The 22,481-nt window shown below is 42.4% G+C and overlaps 1 protein-coding gene across 1 annotated transcript in view; it reads left to right on the top strand.

Annotated features, from left to right (window-relative positions):
* The first annotated feature begins 8,018 nt into the window (after window positions 1-8,018).
* The window catches only part of PDE3B (phosphodiesterase 3B), a 63,442-nt gene continuing 48,979 nt past the window's right edge, over window positions 8,019-22,481 (top strand). The window contains exons 1-4 of the mRNA XM_015422758.1: window positions 8,019-8,072; window positions 9,537-9,587; window positions 17,298-17,546; window positions 20,651-20,793. Coding sequence (XP_015278244.1) covers window positions 8,019-8,072; window positions 9,537-9,587; window positions 17,298-17,546; window positions 20,651-20,793 — 497 coding nt within the window. The remainder of the gene's footprint in view (window positions 8,073-9,536; window positions 9,588-17,297; window positions 17,547-20,650; window positions 20,794-22,481) is intronic.

Here is a 22,481-nt window from a genome sequence, read left to right as displayed (position 1 = left end):
ATTTTTTTAAAAAGGGGGTCCAGAGGTGATCCAGGAAATTACAGGCCAATTTGACTAATTTCTCTTGTGGGTTGTAGATATTTTCTAATTTTTGTGTTGCTTTGAAAGCTGACAGTTTTTTTCTCTGTAACCACCATAAGCCTCACTCAAACATGTTACTGAAAAGAAGAAGAGTTAGATTTATACCCTGCTCTTCACTCAGAGTCTCAGAGCAGTTTACAATCTCATTCCCTTCCTCTCCCCACAATACACACCCTGTGAGGTAGGTGGGGCTGAGAGAGCTCTGAAAGAACTGCTCTTGAGAGAACAGCTCTGAGAGAACTGTGACTGACCCAAGGTCACCCAGCTGGCTGCATGTGGAAGAGTGGGGAATCAAACCTGGTTCTCCAGATTAGAGTCCGCTACTCTTAACCACTACACCAAATTGGCCCTCTGTGCCAGGGGAAGGGAGGCACTTGGTCAATAGATTTCTAGAGCAGAGGTGTCAAACTCATTTGTTATGAGAGCCGGATCTGACATAAATGTCACTTTGTTGGGTCGAGCCATGTGTGCCATAAAACATAATGTCAGGTACTGGAAATAGCCTCTGTGCCAGGGGAAGGGAGGCACTTGGTCAATAGATTTCTAGAGCAGAGGTGTCAAACTCATTTGTTATGAGAGCCGGATCTGACATAAATGTCACTTTGTTGGGCCGAGCCATGTGTGCCAGAAAAGATAATGTCAGGTACTGGAAATAGAATTGTATAAAGGACAGCAGCCGGTAAGCTCCGAGTTGATGTATCCTCACTGCAAGGCCCCATAGTCTGGGAGGGGGTACAGAGGAAAACCCACATAGGCAGACTGGAGAGGCAGCATTGCAGCGCAGGGCAGATGCTCCCATGATGCTTGACTGCTGCAGACGAAGTTGTTCTGCCATACTGAAGCCACAATGGAGTGATTCCACCCACTCCCTTCAGCACTCCCTCCCTTGCATCAGTTGCTTGTGGGCCACATAAGAGCCCTGGACAGGCCGGTTCTGGCCCCCGGGCCTTATGTTTGACACTCTTGCTCTAGAGTGTGCAAGTTGTTATGTGAAGGCGAGTCAGAATGAAAGCAGAAGATGCAGACACTAGACAGAGCTTGTGAACAGCAACCTGCATGGAGTTAGAAGTGCTGGTCCTCTTATTGGGTAATACTCTAATTCAGCTGCTGGTGGTAGCTATAGTACCAGAGAGAAGCAAGGAACCCCTCTGGAAGTTGGGTGAGCTCTGGAGAGTGGTGTATCACCAGGCGGAGATCAAGGACAGCCGCTGAGTGTCTTGACTTTTCAGAGTACATGAAGATGGAATAGTGTTTGTCGGGCCGCGCGGGGGTTTTTGTTTTGTCCCCCCCCCCCCCCCGTATAGATTTATGTTGTGGTTTTATTTGGAACAATGTGTGCAGGTCGGATTGTCAGTTTTGAAAAAAAAATTACAGAGCTGGAGAAACCTCAGAACAGCACTACCAAGATGATTAAGAGGTTGGGGAACATTTCCTGTGATGAAAGGCTAATGAGTCTGGGACTTTGCAGTTTAGAAAAAAGATGATGAAGGGGGGACATGATAGAGATTTATAACATTATACATGGGGTAGAGAAACTAGATGGAGAATTTTCTGTCTATCGCTCATTGAAGTTGATGGGAAATATAGATGGCTTTAAAATGGGATAAGGCAGATTAATGGCTACTGTCTGTGATGACTAGAGTAAACTTCCATATTCAGAGGCAGTCAACCTCTGAATTCTAGGAGGACAATGTCAGGGGAAAGCCTTGGCCTCTGTACCTTATTTGTTGGCTCTTCAGGTCTATTGTTTTGGTACTGTGAGGAACTGGATGCTGGACTAGATCGACCACTAGTTGATCCAGCATGGCTGTTTTTATGTTCTTAAATTACACTTTTTGTAATGGGGATTTGAATCTGGATCTTCCAGATTCTAGTTCCACTTTAACCACTGTACCATACTGGTTATAATTTGTTACTTGTTCAGTTTTTCCAGGTATTGGGATTTCTCAGCTTCATTTACAAAAGACAAAAATAGTTGGTTATCAATAGTGTGAAACATGGCAAATTAAGCATGAGCTTAAATTTAAAGCCGAGGTACAATATTGTTTTTTGTTTTTTTAAAGAAATTTGATTTGTTGTAAGGAAATCAGAATTTCCTGGCTCACAAAAGGCACGAGTGTATATCAGCATATGTTCCAACACAGACTTTGAATTTACTAATTCCAGGGTAGAAAGAATTTCTACCCAACACCTCTGATAGGCTGATTGGTTTCCTGTAACTTTTGACTTTGTTTAGGATTGTACTGCTAGCCTTTGTTCACAGTGAGTAAAATGGTACTTATAACAATGTATGTCAGTCCTCACAGACTTACTGTGGTGAGAAAACTGAATAAAAAGCTACAGTATACAAAAGCAACAATTAGTTTCATTTTGTTTTTGTTAATATAGCTTTAAAAATACAACTTCCTTTAAAAAATTCCAATGTGTTTAAGAATAATTATGTTTAAACATAATAGATTAAAGGATGCTTTCTTTTGAAATAGTAGCATTAATTAATCAATTAAATATTTGCACGTTAGCCAAACAGCTCCTTATTAATGTAGAATACAGATGATTCCTGAGGTGGGGTAGTGATATATCATATATCAGTGACATAGTTACTTATCTCATCTGGGTCAAGTAACACTTTAGTTAAGCTGCCTTATGAATGAGAACCACCTTCAGGTAGATGGGCTAGATTTTAACTTAATAAGACTGCAATACGTTCCTTGCAATATGTGTAAAAACAATTAAGGGACTTTTCAACCAGACTAAAAAACTGTGTTGTATTCATAGTAATTATTTCTGCTGTTCTCCCCCCCCCCCCCGGGGGGGGGATCATAGGAAGGTTTTCACTGTTCCCTAAAATTTTTCCATTTTTTTCAGTGGACAGTTTGCAGAAGTCTTCAGTCTTTTTTGTGCTATATATTTGGAATTAGTGAAATGGCTCTTAAGATAACGTTTTTCTGACTCAGAAAATATTTCACAGAGACTTTTCTTTCAGCTTTTCCCCAAATTTTCCTATTTTTCTATTTAAAAATGGAAGACGTTTGAGGACTTTTTAACACTATATGTTTTAAGTGTGAAAACATTTGCTTTAAGAAAGGTTTCACTCATTCTGAAAGAGAATATATTTCTTATGAACTTTTTTCACTTCTTTCCATCAGAAAAAATGGAAGACCACCCTTGGGTAGAGGAGAGACTTCTTTATGAATGCTTCTGCTCCTTCCCAGGTCTTCTATAAGTCAATTACATCTTCAGTGAAGTACTTTTTTCTGCCCTGAATCTACTGCCCATAAACTGCATTCTGTGTTTCTGAATTCTAGAATTAGTTTTTTTCCTCCCTAGGTATAGTTTTATAAATGTCTGTCATAGGAAAACTGCTATAATCCCTTGATCATTCTGGTTCCACTTTGCTTTTTCTCTGTCCTACTATATACTTTTGGAAATAAAAGCAATAATAACTGTACTTCTTATTCTAAATGTGGCCACTTCATAGCTCTGTACAACAGCATTATTTTCTAAATAAATAAAATTATGAGGCTGTCCATGTTGTTTTCTATCCCTTTCCTAAAATTGTAGCATAGAATTCGTTCTTTTGCCACTGCTGCACACTTATTTGCTGACATTTCATCCAGCACTACTCCAAGATCACTTTCCTGGTCAGTCACTGTCAGTTCAGTGTACATTTAAAGTTAGGATTTTCTCCCAAATTTGCAGCTACTCACATTGAGCCCAATTTGCCATGTTACCACCCGCTCACCCAGTTTGGAGAGATTTAATGCTCTTCATAATCAACTTTGGTAATCACCATCCTGAATTGTCACAGACCCCTCTCAGGAAGGTCAGGAGGAACACAGAGATGGGGGCTCCTGCTTCCGCCACCTTCTATGGCCTGTTTGGCTATTGCTTGCCTCTGAAATAGCAGGTAGCAGCCACCACCTATCACTTTGAGTTTGACAGGCCTTCTGTCTCTCTGAAGAACAAACACACAGAGGCCTACACATAACCCAGTCCTTTTTACAGCTGAGTGACAAAAGCTCTCCGAAACAAATACTAACTTTATTTGGTGAAAACAGTAAGATAAGAAAGTGGATGCAATTACTTGCAGGGGTGATATAAAAAGAATGGAAGGATTTCATATGCACTAGAGAATGCAAAACAGGTAAAAAAAGAATGTGAAACAGATAATAACACAACCTGAATAAACTGGTTCCCTAGCTTACTGACTTAAAGATCCTGAACCATGCCTGCCTAACATGGACCTATCCAGCAAGGAACCTCCTCATCTTTTGCTTCTGGGAAAGGAAAATGTGACGTTCCCTTCAGTGTTTTATTATATTTTTCTGTCACACACCCTTAATAGGGATGCCAACTTCCAAGTGAGATCTGGAGATCCCCTGAATTTACAGCTCATCTCCTGACTACAGAGATCAGTTTCCCTGGAGAAAATGGATGCCTTGGAGAGTGGACTGTATGGCATTGTACCCCACTGAGGTTCCTGTCCTCCCCAGGCTCCATCTCAAATCTCTAGGACTTTCCCATCCTGGAGGTGGCAACCCATTGTCCCTCCCCCGCTGATGACCTGGGGGACCTGGCAACCCTGTCCCTTGCATGAATAGATACTCTTTTCCTGCTCCAGATGGTGCTAAACCAACTAGTAGATTGCTCTTTGAGGAGAAACCCTATCTGTCTCTGTGAGGGCTTTGTTATTTGCTCGCCTGTTCTCCCTCTGAAGTGGAGGACGTCTCTGTGGGTTATTCCCAGGGCTATTTTTGGGCAGGAACGCACAGGAACGGAGTTCCGGCTGGCTCCCGAGTTGGCCGCGTCTAGCAGGAACTCATTAGCATAATAGGCCACACCCAACAGCAGAAATTCATTAGGATTGGTTACATTAGGGGTGTGTGGCCTAACATGCAGAGGAGTTCCTGCTACAAAAAAAGCCCCCCCCCTTTTTTTTTTGAGAAAAACATTTTATTGTCGGGTCATAACAACATGTCCAATATTATAACATTCCCTCATTTCTATTATAGCCCTTTCCCCTTCCTCCCTCCCTCCCCTTCTCCAGGCTTCCAGCAGTGATCCCACCTCTACCTAGTTTCATTTCTTGTCTAATCCTTTCTCCTAAAACAAAGTTTAATATATAATTATTATTTTAACTACCTTTTTCATATATTCTATCTTTTAGGTAACATTTCTTTAACTACCATCGTCTTCTGTTCAACTCTGTACACATTCTATTCTTAATAATTATTAAAGCACAATAAATTGTTCTTAACATCCCAGTATTTCTCTAGAAAGTCCATCCAGTCTGCAAAAAACTCTTCATCTTCTTTGTTGTTCCTTGTCAATTTGTCAATTTCTGCCATAAAAAGCATTTTTCTAACCCATTCCCAAACCTCAGGTACTCGGTCTTGTTTCCAATACTGAGCATAGGTCATTCTTGCCGTTGTAATCAAATACCATAACAATGTTCTCTTATTTACATTCACTTCCTCCATTTTAAGACCCAAAAGAAGTATTTCTGGTTCTTTTTTAAAGTTACATTTCAAGATTTTCTGCATTTCATTATGGACCTCCGTCCAAAACTTCACTGCTTTTTCACAAGTCCACCACATATGGTAAAAAGAACCTTCCTTTTTTTACATTTCCAACACTTATTTGACATATTATCATTCATATTAGCAATCATACATCATTTTAAAACAATTTTCTTTTAAATTATTACATGTTGAAATTTTCATAGAATTTTTCCATAAACATTCCCAAGATGACATAGATATTTCCTTATTCATATTAATTGCCCCCCCCCCAAAAGCCCTGGGTTTTGACAACAAACAAGGTAAACAGATAAGAAGCAAAAGGTGGGTGTGGCTGGATGACCACACTTCTGGTAACATGGGGGTGCGGCCTAATGTGCTAATGAGCTGTGCTGTCAGGGTTGTGGCCTAATATGCTAATGGATTTCTGCTGTTGGGTGTGGCCTATTATGCTAATGAGTTCCTGCTGGGCTTTTTCTACAAAAAGAGCCCTGGACTATAATATGATTTATCTTGATCTTGGTTTCCAGGGAGAACTCCTCAAATGTCTAGGAGGGGACCATTCAAATTCAAGGTTTTTATAGTGATGCAGATGCCATGAAATCTTAATTAAAACACTAACTGGAAAAGGATTTGTAATAATATTAAAGCTGCATAATTGCTACTATGTATCCAAGTTTTTTTAAAATATGCAGCAAATTTGTTTGGAAATTTTGATTGATTGCTTTACTTCATTTGTCATCTGCCTTTCTAAGGCTGATTACAGAGTTGTAAATACATACAATGAACAATGCAATAAAACAGGATTACACAAATAGAAACAGTATAATATGCCACATGAACTTGATTTCACAGTTAAGAGAGCAATGATGTAATAAACTGGTGTGAGGGCCTGCCTGCTTCACCTGGGTTGGCCAGTGTTCCACCATCTTGCCTTTTCTCTGAACAAAAGTTCCCCAGGCTCAAAATGGGAGGGGAAGGGGTTGCACCATCTTGTTCCTCTTCCTCCCACCTGGACATGCGCTCACAATAACCTAGGATTCAGTGTGCTGGGGGGGGGGAGTGAGATAAGTGTCTGGTGCTTTGATTTGAAGGCTTCTCTGAAGTTGGGAAAATACTTGGAATGTCTCCAGAGCTTCTTTAGGGGTGGCCGATGACTGGTGCAGTGCCACCATGTTCGGCCTCGGCCTCCTAAGCCTTTGCCCAGTGGAGCATCCATCCTGTTCACCAGCTCCCTCCAGACTGAGGCCGAGATGCTGGCTGCCAGCTCTGTGTGTGGGACTGAGGCAACGCAGCGAGGCAGTGCAGCCAGGGGATTGGCAGACCTTCCGAGTGACAAATCAGGCAGCCAACTGATTTGGGAGTGCATGGAACTTTGCCACCCGAAAACAGAATCTCTCTATATAAGGAGAGATATAATTGATCTTACGCAGTGGAGTAAACTATCGAAAGTGAATGTGAAAATAACTAAATTGGTGGTGTTTAAAGAGAATCTGTATAAGATGTTTTACAGACAGTATCGAACACCAGACAGATTAGCTAAAATGTACAAAAATATGTCAAATAATTGTTGGAAGTGTAAAAAACATGTGGGTACAATTTACCATATGTGTTAGGTTGTCAACCTTTAAGTGGGGCCTGGAGACTCCACCCCAGAATTACAACTGAACTCTAGACAGCAGAGATCTGTCTCCCTGGAGAAAATGGCTGCTTTGGAGGTTGGACTCTGTGGCATTATACCCAGCTGAGGCCTCTCCCTTCCCCAAACCCAGCTCTCCTTAGCGTCCAGCATAAAACCTCTAGAAATCCCCCAGCCTGGCATTGGCAACCCTTGTCAGGCCTGGCCCCAAGGCTCCCTCCTTCAAAGGACAAAATAGGCCTGGAAAGCCCCCTCCCCCTGCCTTTTACTGACAGAGCCAAATAGAAGCCTCCCCCCTCCCGAACGTTCTAATCTCTCGCCGTTGATGCCTGGAGTTAGAGCCCTGTGGAGGGCATTTCAAAAGGTAATGTGGGAATTCAACCCTCCCCATGTTTTGTTTTGTTTTACTTTTTGAGTTTTTCTGCAGTCCCAGGGAGTCTCCTGAGTCTGTAGAAAAAGCTGTTGGGGGAGAGTGAGCCTTCTGCTGGCAGAAATAAGTATCTGCATGGACAATAGACTTTGGGAAATAGTATATAGATATGTGTCCTTTCACCCAGCTGGCATTGAGTTTTGGGCTTGGATGTCACCAGTACACTGTTATTGGATACCACCCCACAAAATTTGGAGGCACTGGTGGGGTGGTAAAGAAGAGCAGGTTGAGACTGAACCCAATAAAGATGGAGGTTCTGTGACTGGGGGGGCGGCTTCAGGGCTGGGGTATAGACTTCCCGCTCTTGACAGGGTGCTGTTGACCCCAATGCAGTCCATCAAGAGTGGGCATGATTTTGGATACCTCCCTGAATATGGAGTTTCAAGTCACGGACATTGCCAGGGTAGTGTTTTTCCATTTGCGTCAGGCTCAGCAACTGGCCCCTTTCCCATCGTGCCCCGATCTAGCCATGGTCACCACCAGGCTAGACTATTGTAACTCACTGTACACTTGCCTGCCCTGAAGACTGACCCGGAAGCTTCAGCTGATCCAGAATGCAGCGGCATAAATACTGACGGAAACATTGACAGCACATGTACATCCTGTGCTGCACTAGCTGAACTGGTTTCCAGTGATGTACCAAGTCAAGTTCGTTTTTGGTGTTGACCTTTAAGGCCTTGAGCGGCCAGGGACTGATGTATCTGCGGGACAGTCTCCTCTGGTATGTCCCAGGAGAGTATTACACTCTTTGGATAGCAATCTGCTTGTGACAGGCTTCAGCCATCCCATCACAGCATCCTTCAGGGCAGCCACCAGGGCCCCAGAGACATCCGGTGTCCTTGACCAAGGCCAGGGCCTTCTCAGTCCTGGTCCCAACCTGGTGGAACTCTCTTCCAAATACCATCAGTGCTCTGCGAGACCTTATGCAATTCTGCAGGGCCTGTAAAACAGAGACATTCCGCCAGGCTTTTGGTTGAGGACAGCAACGGTTTCAATCCTGGCTGGCACCCCCTTCATACTCTTACTATTCTTCATCAGACTGCTTTACTCCTCTTCCCCACACCCACGAGGTGGTTGCAGTCCAGAACTAGGGAGAAATTGTAAATTTTGCCACGATCTTTTTAGATTATTGTGTTAGTATTATCTATGTATCTGTTTTATGGTTTTAATGTTTTTATTATATGCTGTATATTGCCCAGAGCCGTGTAGTAGTAGGGATTGGGGAATTCATAAGTTTAATAAAATAAATGAATAAGTAAATAAATGCTCCCAGCCAATGCTCCCTCTAAGCTGTGGAGTCTTTTGAGCAAAAATTCTACCTTGTGAGCTGCCGGCATTAAAGTTGTGAGTGAGTTAGCTTGCTCCGGAGCCATCCTTCCTGAGCTAAGACAAAAATGCATGAGCCGGGGGCTAAAAAACTGTGAGCTAGCTCACACTAACTCAGCTTAGCGGGAACGCTGCTCCCAGCCCAGCAGCCTCAGCATCTGAGTAGCAACCCTGGTATTCCTTGGTGGTCTCCCATCCAAATACTAACCAAGGCTGATTAGCTTCAGAGGAGATCAGACTAGCCTTGGCTATCCAAGTGAGGGGAGATTATTATGGTAACAAAAAGTTAGTTATATTTTGCCATTTGGTAAGAATTTGGTTGTGATGTGATCTGCTTTATTTTAAATTAAAATTTAATTGGTGTGGGATTTTGGCTATTGAATTTACTGCAGGAATTTTTTTTCCTTTTCATGATGAATGTAGTTAGAAAACTAATATAGATCCAATTTATGTCTATTCAGTAAGACTTCAGAAAGAGTCTATGTTCTGTTTGCAGAATCATTCAGTATTTGCTTATTGACTTTATTTTTTTGTCTTACAGATGATTCTTTGGGACTGGGACTTAAAGCAGTGGTATAAACCTCATTATCAGGTCAGTATACCTTAAATCTCAAGCAAAAGAAGAAACAAATTCAATGATGTTACTTATGGAAGTGGCGGCGGCTACAAGCTTCAAAAGGGAATTAGATAGGCATATGGAGCAGAGGTCCATCAGTGGCTATTAGCCACAAGGTATAGATAGGGGCTCTGGGGCAAGTGATGCTCTGTCTTCTTGGTGCTTGGGGGGGTCAACAGTGGGAGGGCTTCTAATGTCCTGGCCCCACTGCTGGACCTCCTGATGGCACTGGTATTTCTGGCCACTGTGTGACACAGAGTGTTGGACTGGATGGGCCTTTGGCCTGATCCAACATTGGCATCTCTTATGTTCTTATGTTCTTATGTAAATCTAACTGTGTTTAAAATCATATATAATTTGTGAAAAAATATTCTGTCCTAATTTAAGACTAATTTTTTTCTCTGGTTAATATTTTCAAGTTACCAACAGTTTATTTCTAACAAGAAAAGGCTTAAATGAATCTTTCTTGAATGCCAGTGATTGATTGATTGATTCAGATTTATCCAGTCTATGGCCAGTACAAATCAAAAGATTTTCAATAAAGTAAATAGAAGAATACAAAAGGGCAATCCTGCTAACACAACAGTTAGAATTTACTTAAATGTAAAGTCCGTACATAAATTTTACAAGCTTCTGAAAAATTTTTTGCACTGCTAATAGTGATCTGTTGATTAACACACAATATAAGCTTCTTTGAAATATCAACATCAGAACAGCCTAAAAATCTTTTAAGCAATGGGAAGATTATATTTGAGCGAATATCCTAATAAAAACAGCAATAAAAAGAAAACACGCTCAACAGATTTCACCTCTTTAATGCCACAGGGATAGATTCTCTGCTCCGCAGGGATTTTTTAAACCTCCCCTCCAAAACTGCGGAGGGGAGAGATCACCATCTTGCCAATGTAAAAGCTCTCTGTTGGCTAAGTACCTCCAAAAAGGCGAGACAGGTTGCAGAGCGACAATATATCTAAGTTTCTCTGAAATCATAAAATTTGGGACGGCTTTATTGTCTCTTTGTTGCTCTATACTGAGCAACCTTTGTTTGACCATTGCTTTTGCTTGGTCACAACCCATATTCAGAACATTTTCTAAAGAAAATCCTAAATTCTGCAATTTGCAATGGATGGCCTTCATCCAGGAAGATTGATAATTATTTTGGAGAACTAAGGGTGTCAGGCCTTGTGGATTATATGCTAGCTTTTGCCAAAATTTGATAGAGGCAATGCTTACCCTAGCCTCCACCGTTAAAAAGCCAGAATCAAGATTTACATTAGTGTTGGAAACACAGCTGGATACTTGGAATAATGTTCTCAGGAATCTTGATTGAACTTGTTCTTTTTTATATCATTAAGAATTTTATTAGTTTATGCAGAGAAAAAGGGAAAGGGGAGAGAAAAGATACAGAAATATATATATATTAAAAATCCAATTTAACATTATGCATGCAAATCTTCTCTTTAGAGTTTCACAGCTACTATATCCATCATTCTTATTATTCTTCATTTACTCTTATATTCTCCAGTGGCTCAGTGAGTGGGACAGTCCTTTACATCTGAGATAAGCTCCTCCTCCTCAAGCATAGTCGGCCTTGAAGCTTGATCCAGGCAGGGGAGGGGCTTGTTCCCTGGGACTCTCCCAGTCTTGCTGGCCCTGCCAACTTAGCAAGACGAGACTGAGCAGCACTCCTCTGGTGCTGCAATCCAGGCCTGAAAACAAGAAGAAAAGAAGAAAGAAGTTTTAAAGTTGAGCCACAATTACTAAAGCAGCCAGTGGCACTGGGAAAACCCTGGTAGCTGCGGCTGGCTAGCAGACCCCTGCAGGTCTTTGGCTCTTGAGCAAAAAAAGACCTCCCTTGTTTAACACATGCTACGGAGGGGTGGCAGAGTCTGCATCAGTGGTGGGGCAACGCTGACAATCCGGCACTCTCCCTAGCCGTGGAGGTCCTAGTCTGCATGTGGAAGCCAATAGCTGGGTCCTCATCTCTTCTCCTGAATCCCGGTAAGCAAAGGGAAGAGAGGGCATGCCATTGGCGGTTTCTAGGGAGGCCTGGAGAACCCGAGGCACTTCCCCTTAGGAACGACTAGGGGAAAGGAAAGAAAAAAGTCCCTTTCCAGAGCCAAAACAGCCACCCAGACTCTCACACTGAGGCAGGAGTTCTCTCTTGCTGGGTATCAAGCTGCTGAATTGCAGAGACCTATACCAAAGTCTTCAAAAAAGGGCGGGAAAGGTGGCGGCAACCATTTTGTTTTTCAGAGCTGCTCATGGTAGCCCTGCTTTTCACTTTCTCTTTTACAGAGAATTAAACATGGCCACCAAATCTGACCAAAACAGTGTTCAAGGGAGCCCTGATAGAGACTTTGAGCTTCCCAGATACTCTGTATCCCCGTCCACGCCAGAATCCATAGAGACACAGGAAAGGATGGAAGGGGAGGAAGCTAAACACAATCTCCTGTAATGGCTAAAGGCAAAGATGAGGAGAGAAATCAGGGACATGGTGCGAGAAACCATTCAGGGTCTGAGCTCCTCATGTCCTTCTAACCCTAGGGGCAGGTCTAATAAAAGAGTACAGCAACAAAGGAAAGATTCCTTGAGCAGCTCCAGGTCCCCTCCAAGACATAAGCAGAGACAAAGATCCCCAAGCAGGGAAGCTAGCCCTCTTATGGATCTTAGGGAGGGAGACTCTGAGTCCACACCACCCTCTGATAAGGAAGAAGGGGAACTCTCTGAAGAAGAGGAGGAGATGATAGTACCCACAGTACAGTCTAGATTGTTCCCACAGGAACTGTATGTACGCTTATTCCTGAAGGTACTGAGAACCTTAGATCTGTCCACCAAACCTAAGGAGAAGGATTTATCAGACCAGGAATTCCAACTAGGCTCAGGTAAACTGATGCCAAAGATTTCTGAGAGTCAAACAGGACTGCCACTCCCAGCAGCTTTTTTTAATATAATGAAAGTAGAATGGGAGAACCCCACAAGGCCTAAAGTGAATCATCCAGTTTTTTTCTAAATTTTACTCCTTAACCACAGAAGCCACTAGGAAAATAAAATTACCTGTGGTAGATGAGCCAGTCACTAGCCTGATCTCCAATTCTGTCTTACCAATGGAGTCGGATAGCCTACCATCAATGCGACAAAAGAATTGAGCAAGCACTAAGGAGAGATTTTGAAGCTTACTCTTGCTCCTTGAGGGCGTCCACAGTGGGGTTGTTGTTTGCCAGAGCCACATATGATTGGGCCTCAGAACTAGCATTGGCTGAGAGTAACATTCCCAAAGAACTAAAAGACAAATTAAAAAAGATTGCTCTGGCAACAGCCTTCATGGCTGATGCAACCCTAGACGCTTTCTGCCAGGGCTATGGCATGCAGTGTAGCAGCGAGACAGAATAATTGGCTGAGGAACTGGGATGTGGATTCCTCAGCATAGGCAAAGGTGGCGGCTGTCCTTTTTAAAGGTAGTAATCTGTTTGGGGAAGGCCTTGATAAATACCTAATAGAAGACAAAGACAAGAAATAAGTCTTCCCATATAAAACGAAGGATAACAAACCACGCAAAAAGTTTCAGTCCTTTTGAGATTTCAAGAAAGGGTAACAAGTCTAACTACTCCAGACCTTTCAAGGGAAAATGGCAATCCAGACCACGTGACAAATCTTCCTTCCATCAAAAAGGGGACCAGAACACCAAGAAGGGAACATCAGTATGACTACCAAGTGCACCGGAACTCTTGGGGATAGGAGGCAGACGTCAACATTTTGCATGATATCGGTAAACCATGGTAACTGACAAATGGGTCCTAGACACATTGACCAATGGATATGCACTGGAATTTCTCAACACCCCTCCAGATTGGTTCCTTTTTAAAAAAGTTTTTTATTGCTTTTCCGCTACACAAACTACAAGGAAAAGGAAGAAGGGGCTAAGACTAAAATACAAAGCTAAAGCAAGGATCATCTTTCAAAATTATATAAATAGCTTATTGTATTTCCCAACCTTAAGGTAAATTAAAAAAATATAAGAGGAGTATAACTGTTTAAGATTAATATAGAATCAAACTAAAGCAAGCATATTTAGCCAAAATAGATGTAAGCCAGTTTCTTATATAACAAACGGATAAAAGCCTTTCAGAGTTAAACTACATATTATTTTGCATATTTCTTGTTTTTCTTGTGTTTGCTCTTGTCATAGGTCAGGGCAAAACCATGGCGAAAGTCAGAGACACTCTTTGTATCCTTTCAGAAAACGGCCACGGGTACGCAGGTTTCTGCCTCGACGCTAAGCAGGTGGATCAGGGGGTGTATTATAGAGGCCTAGAAAGCCTTGGGATTAGAGCCACCAGAGGGGATTACAGTGCACTATTTAAGGGAGTGGCGGATATCTCAGTGGTTTATGGGTCTTTTCCTTTATTGGATGTAATTTGCAAAGCAGCCACCTGGAAGTCGATTCATTCCTTTACCAGGCAGTATAAGATGGATAAATTGGCCTCGGCTGAGGAAGCATTTGGCTGTTGGGTTTTACAATGTGCTCTGTAATCAGAAAAGCCGACCACTCCCTCCCTTGGAGCGCACTGCTTTTTTAATTCCCAGATGTAAAGGTCTGTTCCACTCATCAAGCCACCGGAGAATGGAAGATTATCTTCACTTACCGTGAATGTTCCTTTCTCGGTGGGTCAGGAGTGGGACAGTCCTGCCCGGCCATTGGGTGCGGTTTTGGATTACAAGGGGTGGTGGTTGTTATCCTTTTTTAGTTTCTTGATGGCTTGTGAGACCTTTTGAATTGAAATGCTTTGATTCAAAATTTCTCTTATTTTCATTTGAAAATTTACAACTTAAAGCTTCTTTAATATATGAAACATCTTTTTAATAGAATTTTGGGGGGGAATTGTTTTTGAATTTCTCTGTGTAGGTGTTACCATCTTTTTCTGTACATCAATTATTTTCCTCCTTTCAGTTTCTTTACATAGACAGTATACAATATATCTTTCTGGTTTGTTTACATGCTGAAAATGTTTTTATTTTTTTAAAAAAACCTCATTTTTTCCTGCATTTCTTCAGTTTGAACCAGTTCCAGCTGATTTCTTAATTTTTTTGATATCTACTAAGAAATATACCCAAATTATTTATCTGATTAAACAGTTTAACTAATAACAGGGTCCACCACCTGGGAAAGGTTTTTACCAACTCTAAAGGAATCATGTCCTCCCCAGGGGATTTGCCAGAAGCCAAAGTTGTGATAAGGGTTTCAATTTTGGACTCTGTCACTTGGTCCTACTTTGATAACAATAGCATTTCAGTAGCAGAAGCCCCAATCCTAAAAGAAATAAACCCTGACTGTTCCCTGGAAGACCAGGTACTGAAGCTGAAGCTCATATATTTTGGCCACCAAATGAGAAGGGAACATTCACTGGAGAAGAAGAAGAGGAGGAGGAGATTGGATTTATACCCCGCCCTTCACTACCCAAATGGGTCTCAGAGCGGCTTACAAACTCCTTTCCCTTCCCCTCCCCACAACAGACACCCTGTGAGGTAGGTGGGGCTGAGAGTGCTCTGACAAAAACTGCTCTTTTTCAAGAACAGCTGTGCCAGAACTATGGCTTGCCCAAGGTCATCCAGCAGCTGTGAGTGGTGGAGTGGAGAATCAAACCCGTTTCTCCCAGATTAGAGTCCACGTACTTAACCACTACACCAAACAAAGGTAAAATAAGAAGTGGACGGCAAAGGATAAGATGGTTAGACATTGTTATGAATGCAATGAATATGAAATTAAGCAAACTCCAGAGGATGGCGGAAGACAGGAGGGCCTGGTGTGATGTGGTGCATGGGGTTGCGAAGAGTTGGACTTGACTGTTCAACTTAACAACAAAAAGCAGAAGCTCGTTCCCCTTCTTTGGTGGCTCAATCAACTACTACTTGAGGAGATCTGACTGGCCTTGCTTGCAGAATACAGAATACAGGATGTGTTTGCAATTGGGCAGGAAGGTTTTTGCCCTTCTCTGATTGTGACAAGTACCCAGACATAGATACTTACATATCTAAATTCTAAATCTTCCCAGAGTAACATTTTTGATACTTTCAGTGCAAAAGGGGAAAACTTCCTCTACAATACAAAGAATTTCTTTTCAAGCTTGCTCATCTCCAGAATGATTGATTTTTTTTTAAATTTCTGCATTCCAATGTCAACATACCTTCTCATTTTCAGCAAAAGGGCACAAAGAGTTACCCCTCAGCCCCAATTTTTGTAACCAGTGTGGACTCATCCAGTGTCCCGAACTTCATGGCTGGCTTCTTGCCTTTTCACTCCATGGACCTGCTTTGCTGCCCTTTCTTCCCCCACCTGATCCATTTCAAGCTCTTGATGCTGCTTCATCGCTACTGAGGACAAGCTCCCTCCCCCTTCTCTCCAAGATTAGGCTCGTATTTCTTGTTTATTTCCTTTCTGTTTTATTTTCCTTTAGGCAGGTAGGGGAAAGTTTTTAGTTGTTTTACCATTGCATTTTTCCTTTCTGTAAACCTCCATTTTGCTCTGCAAATTGCTTGACTTAACTTGGTTTCTTTCACATGTATGTCAGTTTGGGTAACATGGTGGTGGGTGACCTGCAGCAGTAACTTGATCTTTCAGAGGTTTAATTGGGACTTGCTGAAGGGCTTCCTCTGCTTCTTCTTCTAAGTTGTGGGATGCCTTCACCAAGGAGGTGCATTTATCTTCATTCCTGTGGGCCTTTCCCCCAAAAATTAAGGATATGTTTATTCCAGAAAGTTTTGGACAGTGTTTGTAGGTGATCTTCATCATGGTCTCTGTGCATCACACCCATGGGAACTCAGTGCGTCCGTGCTGATCCGATCGGTGTTGATGAACCTCTAAAGGGATTTTCGCGCCTCAGCCCCCATGTATGCGCGGGAACCCCACCGCGCATGCCCGGGGCGGGGCACGAACATCCCGCCAGTTCTCCTCTGACCACCGTGCTGTTAGCAGCTCGCCGGGGGGCTGAGGCGCGAAAATCCCTTTAGAGGTTCATCAACACCGATCGGATCAGCGCAGCTGCACTGAGTTCCCATGGGTGTGACTGCACAGATGACCACTCGAAGATCATCAGTTACAAGTAAGCAACCTTTTAAAAAATTTTTGCCTGTAGTTTATAACTGAATTATGGTTTTTGTTGTGATTTATTTATTCATTGAAATATTTCTGTCCTTCTTTCCTCCCCACAGAGAATTAGTCACTATTTTTAATTATTGCTGCATTTTTACCTTGTAAACATTTTGTGCATTGATTGAATAGGAAAGTGGGATATAAGTTTTCTGTAACAAACAGAGGTCATTTCGGGGGGGATCGCGGGGGAACGCAGTTCCCCTGGGTGAGGTGCAGGGGGCGGGGCACATGACGAAGCCCTGCCCCTGCTTCCGGCCGCCCCGCTTCCGGCCCTCATTCAGCCAGGAGAAGAGGGAGGGTAAGTGGCTTCCTCCCCGCCTCTCCCCACCCCTGCCTGCCTGGGGCCAGGGAGGGCCTTAGCGGGGCTTCCTTGCACTCCCGCTGGCCTTGCAGGTCCACCGCATGGCCCCTGATGTCAGGGTGTGTGGCATATGCTAATGAGTTATGCTAATGAGTTCCCCTCGCTCTTTTTCTATTAAATGACCCCTGGTAACAAATAAAATGATGTTAGCTGATGATACTTTCCTCTCTTTCAGAATGCTTGCAGTGGACCTGGAATCGATCTTTCTGTGTTAAATGAAACCCGCACCGTGGTGTCTGACCTCCTGAATGAGCCAGACCTCCCCCCTCATGTGATTTCATCCCTTCGGAGCATTAATAGCTTGATGAGTGCTTTCTCAGGATCATACAGGCAAAAAGTTAATCCGTTTACACCATTTCCGGGCTTTTATCCATGTCCAGAAATGGAGGACTCATCTGACAAAGCTGATCGTAAGCCACACAAGGTCAAAATAGTATTATTATTAACAGTGCAACACACATTAAAATATCTTCAAGAATATTTTGATATTTGTAGTTGCTGTGTTTTTCCATGTTTTGTACGTTTTTATATTTTTTCTTGTTAGGATAGAAGGCAAACATTAACAAAAGCAGCATTTTATATATATTGCATGCTATTCGGTACCAGCCCGTGAGTATTATGAGGATAGGCAGAAAAATGGGAAAGTGGGCCCTTTCACCACCCTCTTGAAGGAAGAGGCAGAGAGGAGAGAAGGAATGCCTAGACTGACTCCAAGCATCCTCCTCTCTTGTGTGCCTGCCTTGATGTCTGCTACAAATGCTATGCTATGCATGCAGTCTTCTGCAGTTCCCTGGATGAGAGGATAGAATTAAAAAGTGCTTAATTTTGAGGCATCCTGTGCACATGTATACATAAAAATCACCGTTACTCACCGGTATGTTACTGAGCTCCATTTGTTTTAAAAGATGGCCATTTTACTGCTTCTATAGTTGTTACCCTTAGAGCTCTGTCCCATCCCTCTTCTTCATGTGAGGTTCTTATTTCCATTGCCTGTGTATTGATATGTGAACAGGAGTTGGCCATTGTCACAGGGAACAATGTGGATAGTGCTTCTGTTGTTCATTCCAGAGAGATGATTTTAAAAGTTAGCTCTTTAATGTGTAGAGGGAGGGAGGAAAAAGTAGCCAAGTACATAATTGAATTAGGTGTTATTTTAGAGATTAAACGCCCGGGATAATAGTTGCTTATCTCCAATAAATGCATGTTTTCTCTCACAGTTGTCTTTTTGGCACAAAATATTACTGAATACCCTGGTAACGGAGTCTAGTTTCCACTTGGAACATAAGGACTGTGAGAAGGACACAGAGAAAGAGGGGCTGCCAGGTGGAAGGAAAGAGGAAATAGTGTGTGGGGAGATACAGGGGAAAGTGAGGTGTCCCCTGCTAGTTCATTCAGGTTCCCCACCATTCAACTGGACCAGGCTTGGCTGGCAACTTGGCTAGCAGGGAAGGTTGTCAGGGGGAAGGAAAGCTTGGCTGGTGGGGAGAAGGAGAGAAAGAAGTAGGAAAAGGAGAGAGCTTCTGGGGGTTTTCAAGGAAAGGAAAGAGAAAATAGTGGTGGAGGGGAAAATGAGATGCCCTCCACAAGTCCTTATGGGTCCCCGGCTTGTCAAACCTAAACTTACTTTAGCAGTGTAAGATACGTAATTATCATGTAATGCATTTATAATCTGTTTCATTCCTTACATTATTTCATTGAAAATAATAACATAATTCAGTAAATCAGAAGCAATGTTTGGAGGTTCTATAGCATTCTACTCTGTTTTTCTAGTTTCAGCTTCTGAATGTCTTGTTTAAGCTTCATGAATGTCAAAGTATAAGTTTCACAAGCTTGTCTTGTTACATTAGTTATTGCTTAGTTATGTACATACTTTCAAAGCTCAAGACAGAATTTGAGAACAGGAGAACAAAGGAATACAGAAGTTTTGTTTGAGGAGCACTATGCTGGAGAGAACCTACACCAAATATCTGAGGATGTTCTGTATTTGGCAATTTTTGAAAGTATTTGAAAGTATTTTTATAACATCAGGTCGCAAGACTTCAGAAAATAAGTGTGTAATCTATCCAGAGATGTATACATTAACATAATTATCTTTTTCTTTTTTCTTTTTTACAACTGTGTTGATTGCATATGTTTGAAATGTACAACTTTACACTTATTTGTAAGATGGCAGAGGCATAAAACATCCCACAAAGCCTCCAGAAATTCTTGATACAAGGACCTTAATAGATACACATTCACAATACCATCTCAAGCAGGTCTACTCACAATCCTACTCAAGTCTATTCAATAGGACTTACTCCCAGGAAAGTGTTCTTAGGATTTCACTGTCAGCTATCATGCAGTCCTGACCTGCCATAAATTACAGTGTAATTGCTTTCTCTTTCAATTTAATTTTTTAGAAGTTTGCAACCCAATAATTGGCTTGTTAATTCAAATCAGTATGTGAACTTGATCCTGCTACTGCTTTTTTGCAGCAAAACCCACAAATGGCAGATTTCCTTTGTCAGCTCTGGACTCCCTCATTCCTCAGTTGTGCAAACTTGCTCTGCCTCCCCACTTCCTAATAGCACACATCTTCATTAATACTTTCCAGATTTGCTCCAATCTTACCCTCTCCTTGCCTTTTCAGTTATTCAAATAATTATTTCTTGCTTTTCCTTAACCAGCCTTTCTCTTGACCAGCTAATCTAGCTCTTTCTTCTATAGCAGCCAGTATCTATACATTGTGAAGCATCTGCAAAGCCTCTCTCTGATTAAAGCCTCTCTTCCTGCATCAATTCCCTGTCTCCTTTGCCTTCTTCCTCCAGCAGTTGCTCCCAGTTTCTGTCTATTGTCTAATTTGCACCTTTTTCTTCATCTGATGGCTTTCCTTTGCTTCATATAAGCTGTGCTGCTGTCATGACGCCAATTGAGCTGGCTCTGGACTGTGACTCAGAAGCCTCAGAGGATGAGCCAGAAACATGGCCTGGAAGAGAGCAATGAAATCCAGGAGACCCCTGCATAGTAGTTGCCTATAGATGTCCCAGTTGCTGCTTCCAGAGCAGGTGGGGCTGCTTTCTTGAGAGGAGAAGCTTGCTGGATTAACCAGTACACCAGGCATAAACTAAATGTTTCCAGCTCCCCCGGTCTAGCCAGCCCTGGGACCAAGAGTCTGGTACCACTCAAGAAGAACTGACTACAGAATATAAGACACCTTTAAACTATTTAATTCCTTGAGAAAACTGAACAATCTATGCCCACACAGCAGTTTAGCCGATCAGTTTCAGAGACTCTACCATCACAAGCACAGTACAATGTTGATTTATTATTACCTTTATGTCATGCCCCTAAGCAGCTCAGTGCATCATTATAAAGAGCTGAAAGGCCCAAATGCTTATTTGTATAGCTGTTTAATGTTAATAAGATTAGGCAGTTTTAATAGGTTAGTGAATATAATTTGAACTAAATAATACAAATATTGAGAAAGACTGTGCCCTGTTATAGGAAATAGAAAAACCATATAACTGCTATTAATTTGTTCAACAGGGACTAAATAGCCGAAATAGCTTACCAACTCCACAGTTAAGGCGGAGTTCAGGCACCTCAGGCTTTCCTCCCATTGAACAGTCATCCACTAGATGGGAACGCAATAATGGCAAAAGACCACATCATGAATATAATTCTTCAAGGTAAATATCTTAAAAGAATAAAATTCCACCCAAATTAAATATTGAATTGCATTCTGGATAGAAGAGGTGAAATTATTTTAGCAGAACTGTTTTGAGATGAATTGATCACTAATGTAGCTTTGTACATCTAGAATATGGTACTTTGATATGTAATGAATACTGATGGAAAAATCTTATTTGTGTCAATAATTACAAACCACAAATTTTGAAGGAAATTGTTATTAAGATTGTAAATAGTTCTCAGTATAGTCAATACTTATGAAATAAGAGAAGATTTTGTGGTCTAGCATCATTCAGAGCACATCTGAGTTTTCAGTTATAAGTAAAATATCACTCAGCTAGAATTTATCATAGTGGGATTAATAGGGAGAATTCTAACAATTGACTTATTGATTAAATGAAAGTATATTATGAAGTCAAAATTGTTGGAGAAGACCTAATATGAAACCATATAGTGCAGTGGAGTTGGCTACACTTATTAGCAATTATTGATCTTCGACATGGTCTCTGTGCTTCACACACATGGGATACAGTGCACATGCGCTGGATCGATCGGCATTGTAGCAAGCTCTTAACGGATTTTCGCGCCCAGACCTTGGGCATGCACAGGAACCCCACCACACATGCCCAGAGGGGTGGGCGCACACATCTTGCCAGTTTCTTTCTTTCTGCCGCGCTGGAAGCACCTACCTTTCATCGGTCTGATCGGTAGCTTTTTCTCCTCAGAGGCACTTCGGTTTTCTCTTCAGTTTTCTTTATTTTTCACTTCTACCTTTGTTATTTTGGTTGTTTTTTAAAAGAAAAGAAAAGAAAAAGGACTTTGTTTCGTTTAGGGGGAAGTTTTTTCGTTTACCTCAACGTCATCCTCCCCGTCTGTTTGCCAAGGATCGACCCTTCGATATCGATGATCGGGCTAATAGGGGCCGCACACGGAGACGAGATCCTACACTGTCTCCCAGATGCTCCTGCTCTAGGAGTAGATCCCCACGAGTCTTCCTGCCCCTACCACCTCCTCCTCTCTCCTGGGATCACTGCCAACTGCGTTATCTCTATGTGGCTTATCCTCCCGCATCCATGCCGTGGTTGACTCCAGCAGGTTACTCTGATTGGGATCGTTACTCTGCCCACAGATCATGGTCACCCTATAGATCGAGGCCTTCAGCAACTCTCTCACGTCCTCCGGATCATCCTTCTGATGACCCTCCTCGACATCGACCGGATCAATATCGTCCTCCCAGTCCCCCTATCCCACCGTCAACAGATCCAACCAGTCAGATCAAAACCACTCCGGTACAATTACCAGAGCCCCATTCCTCTGACTCTGTGGATGAGGATTCTGATACAGGGGCTTCAGATGTGCACAGCTCCCCTGACCAGCTGTCTCCTAAACAGGCAGTAGCCAATGACCAACCTATATATCCGTCTGATAATTTAACCTCCTATGGAGACCTTATAAAAAGAATGGCACACTCCCTTGGACATTCAGTTGTACAACCACATCCACAGGTAACAGATGCCGTCTTCGATGTTGTGCAGCTAGATACATCAACGGCTATAGCACTACCCATGTCCACGGTCCTGTTACAGGCAGCTAAAGCTCCATGGGATAAACCGTCATCGGCTCCAGTGTCCACACGTCGCTTGGACCATATGTACAGAGTCCAAGAAACAGGAGCAGAATTCTTATT

Source organism: Gekko japonicus, unplaced genomic scaffold (genome assembly GCF_001447785.1).
Source record: "Gekko japonicus isolate JY-2015 unplaced genomic scaffold, Gekko_japonicus_V1.1 scaffold3233, whole genome shotgun sequence".
NCBI classification, from domain to species: Eukaryota; Metazoa; Chordata; class Lepidosauria; order Squamata; family Gekkonidae; genus Gekko; species Gekko japonicus.
Note: the sequence above shows the minus strand (reverse complement) of the source record. Positions and strands in the feature narration are given on the sequence as shown.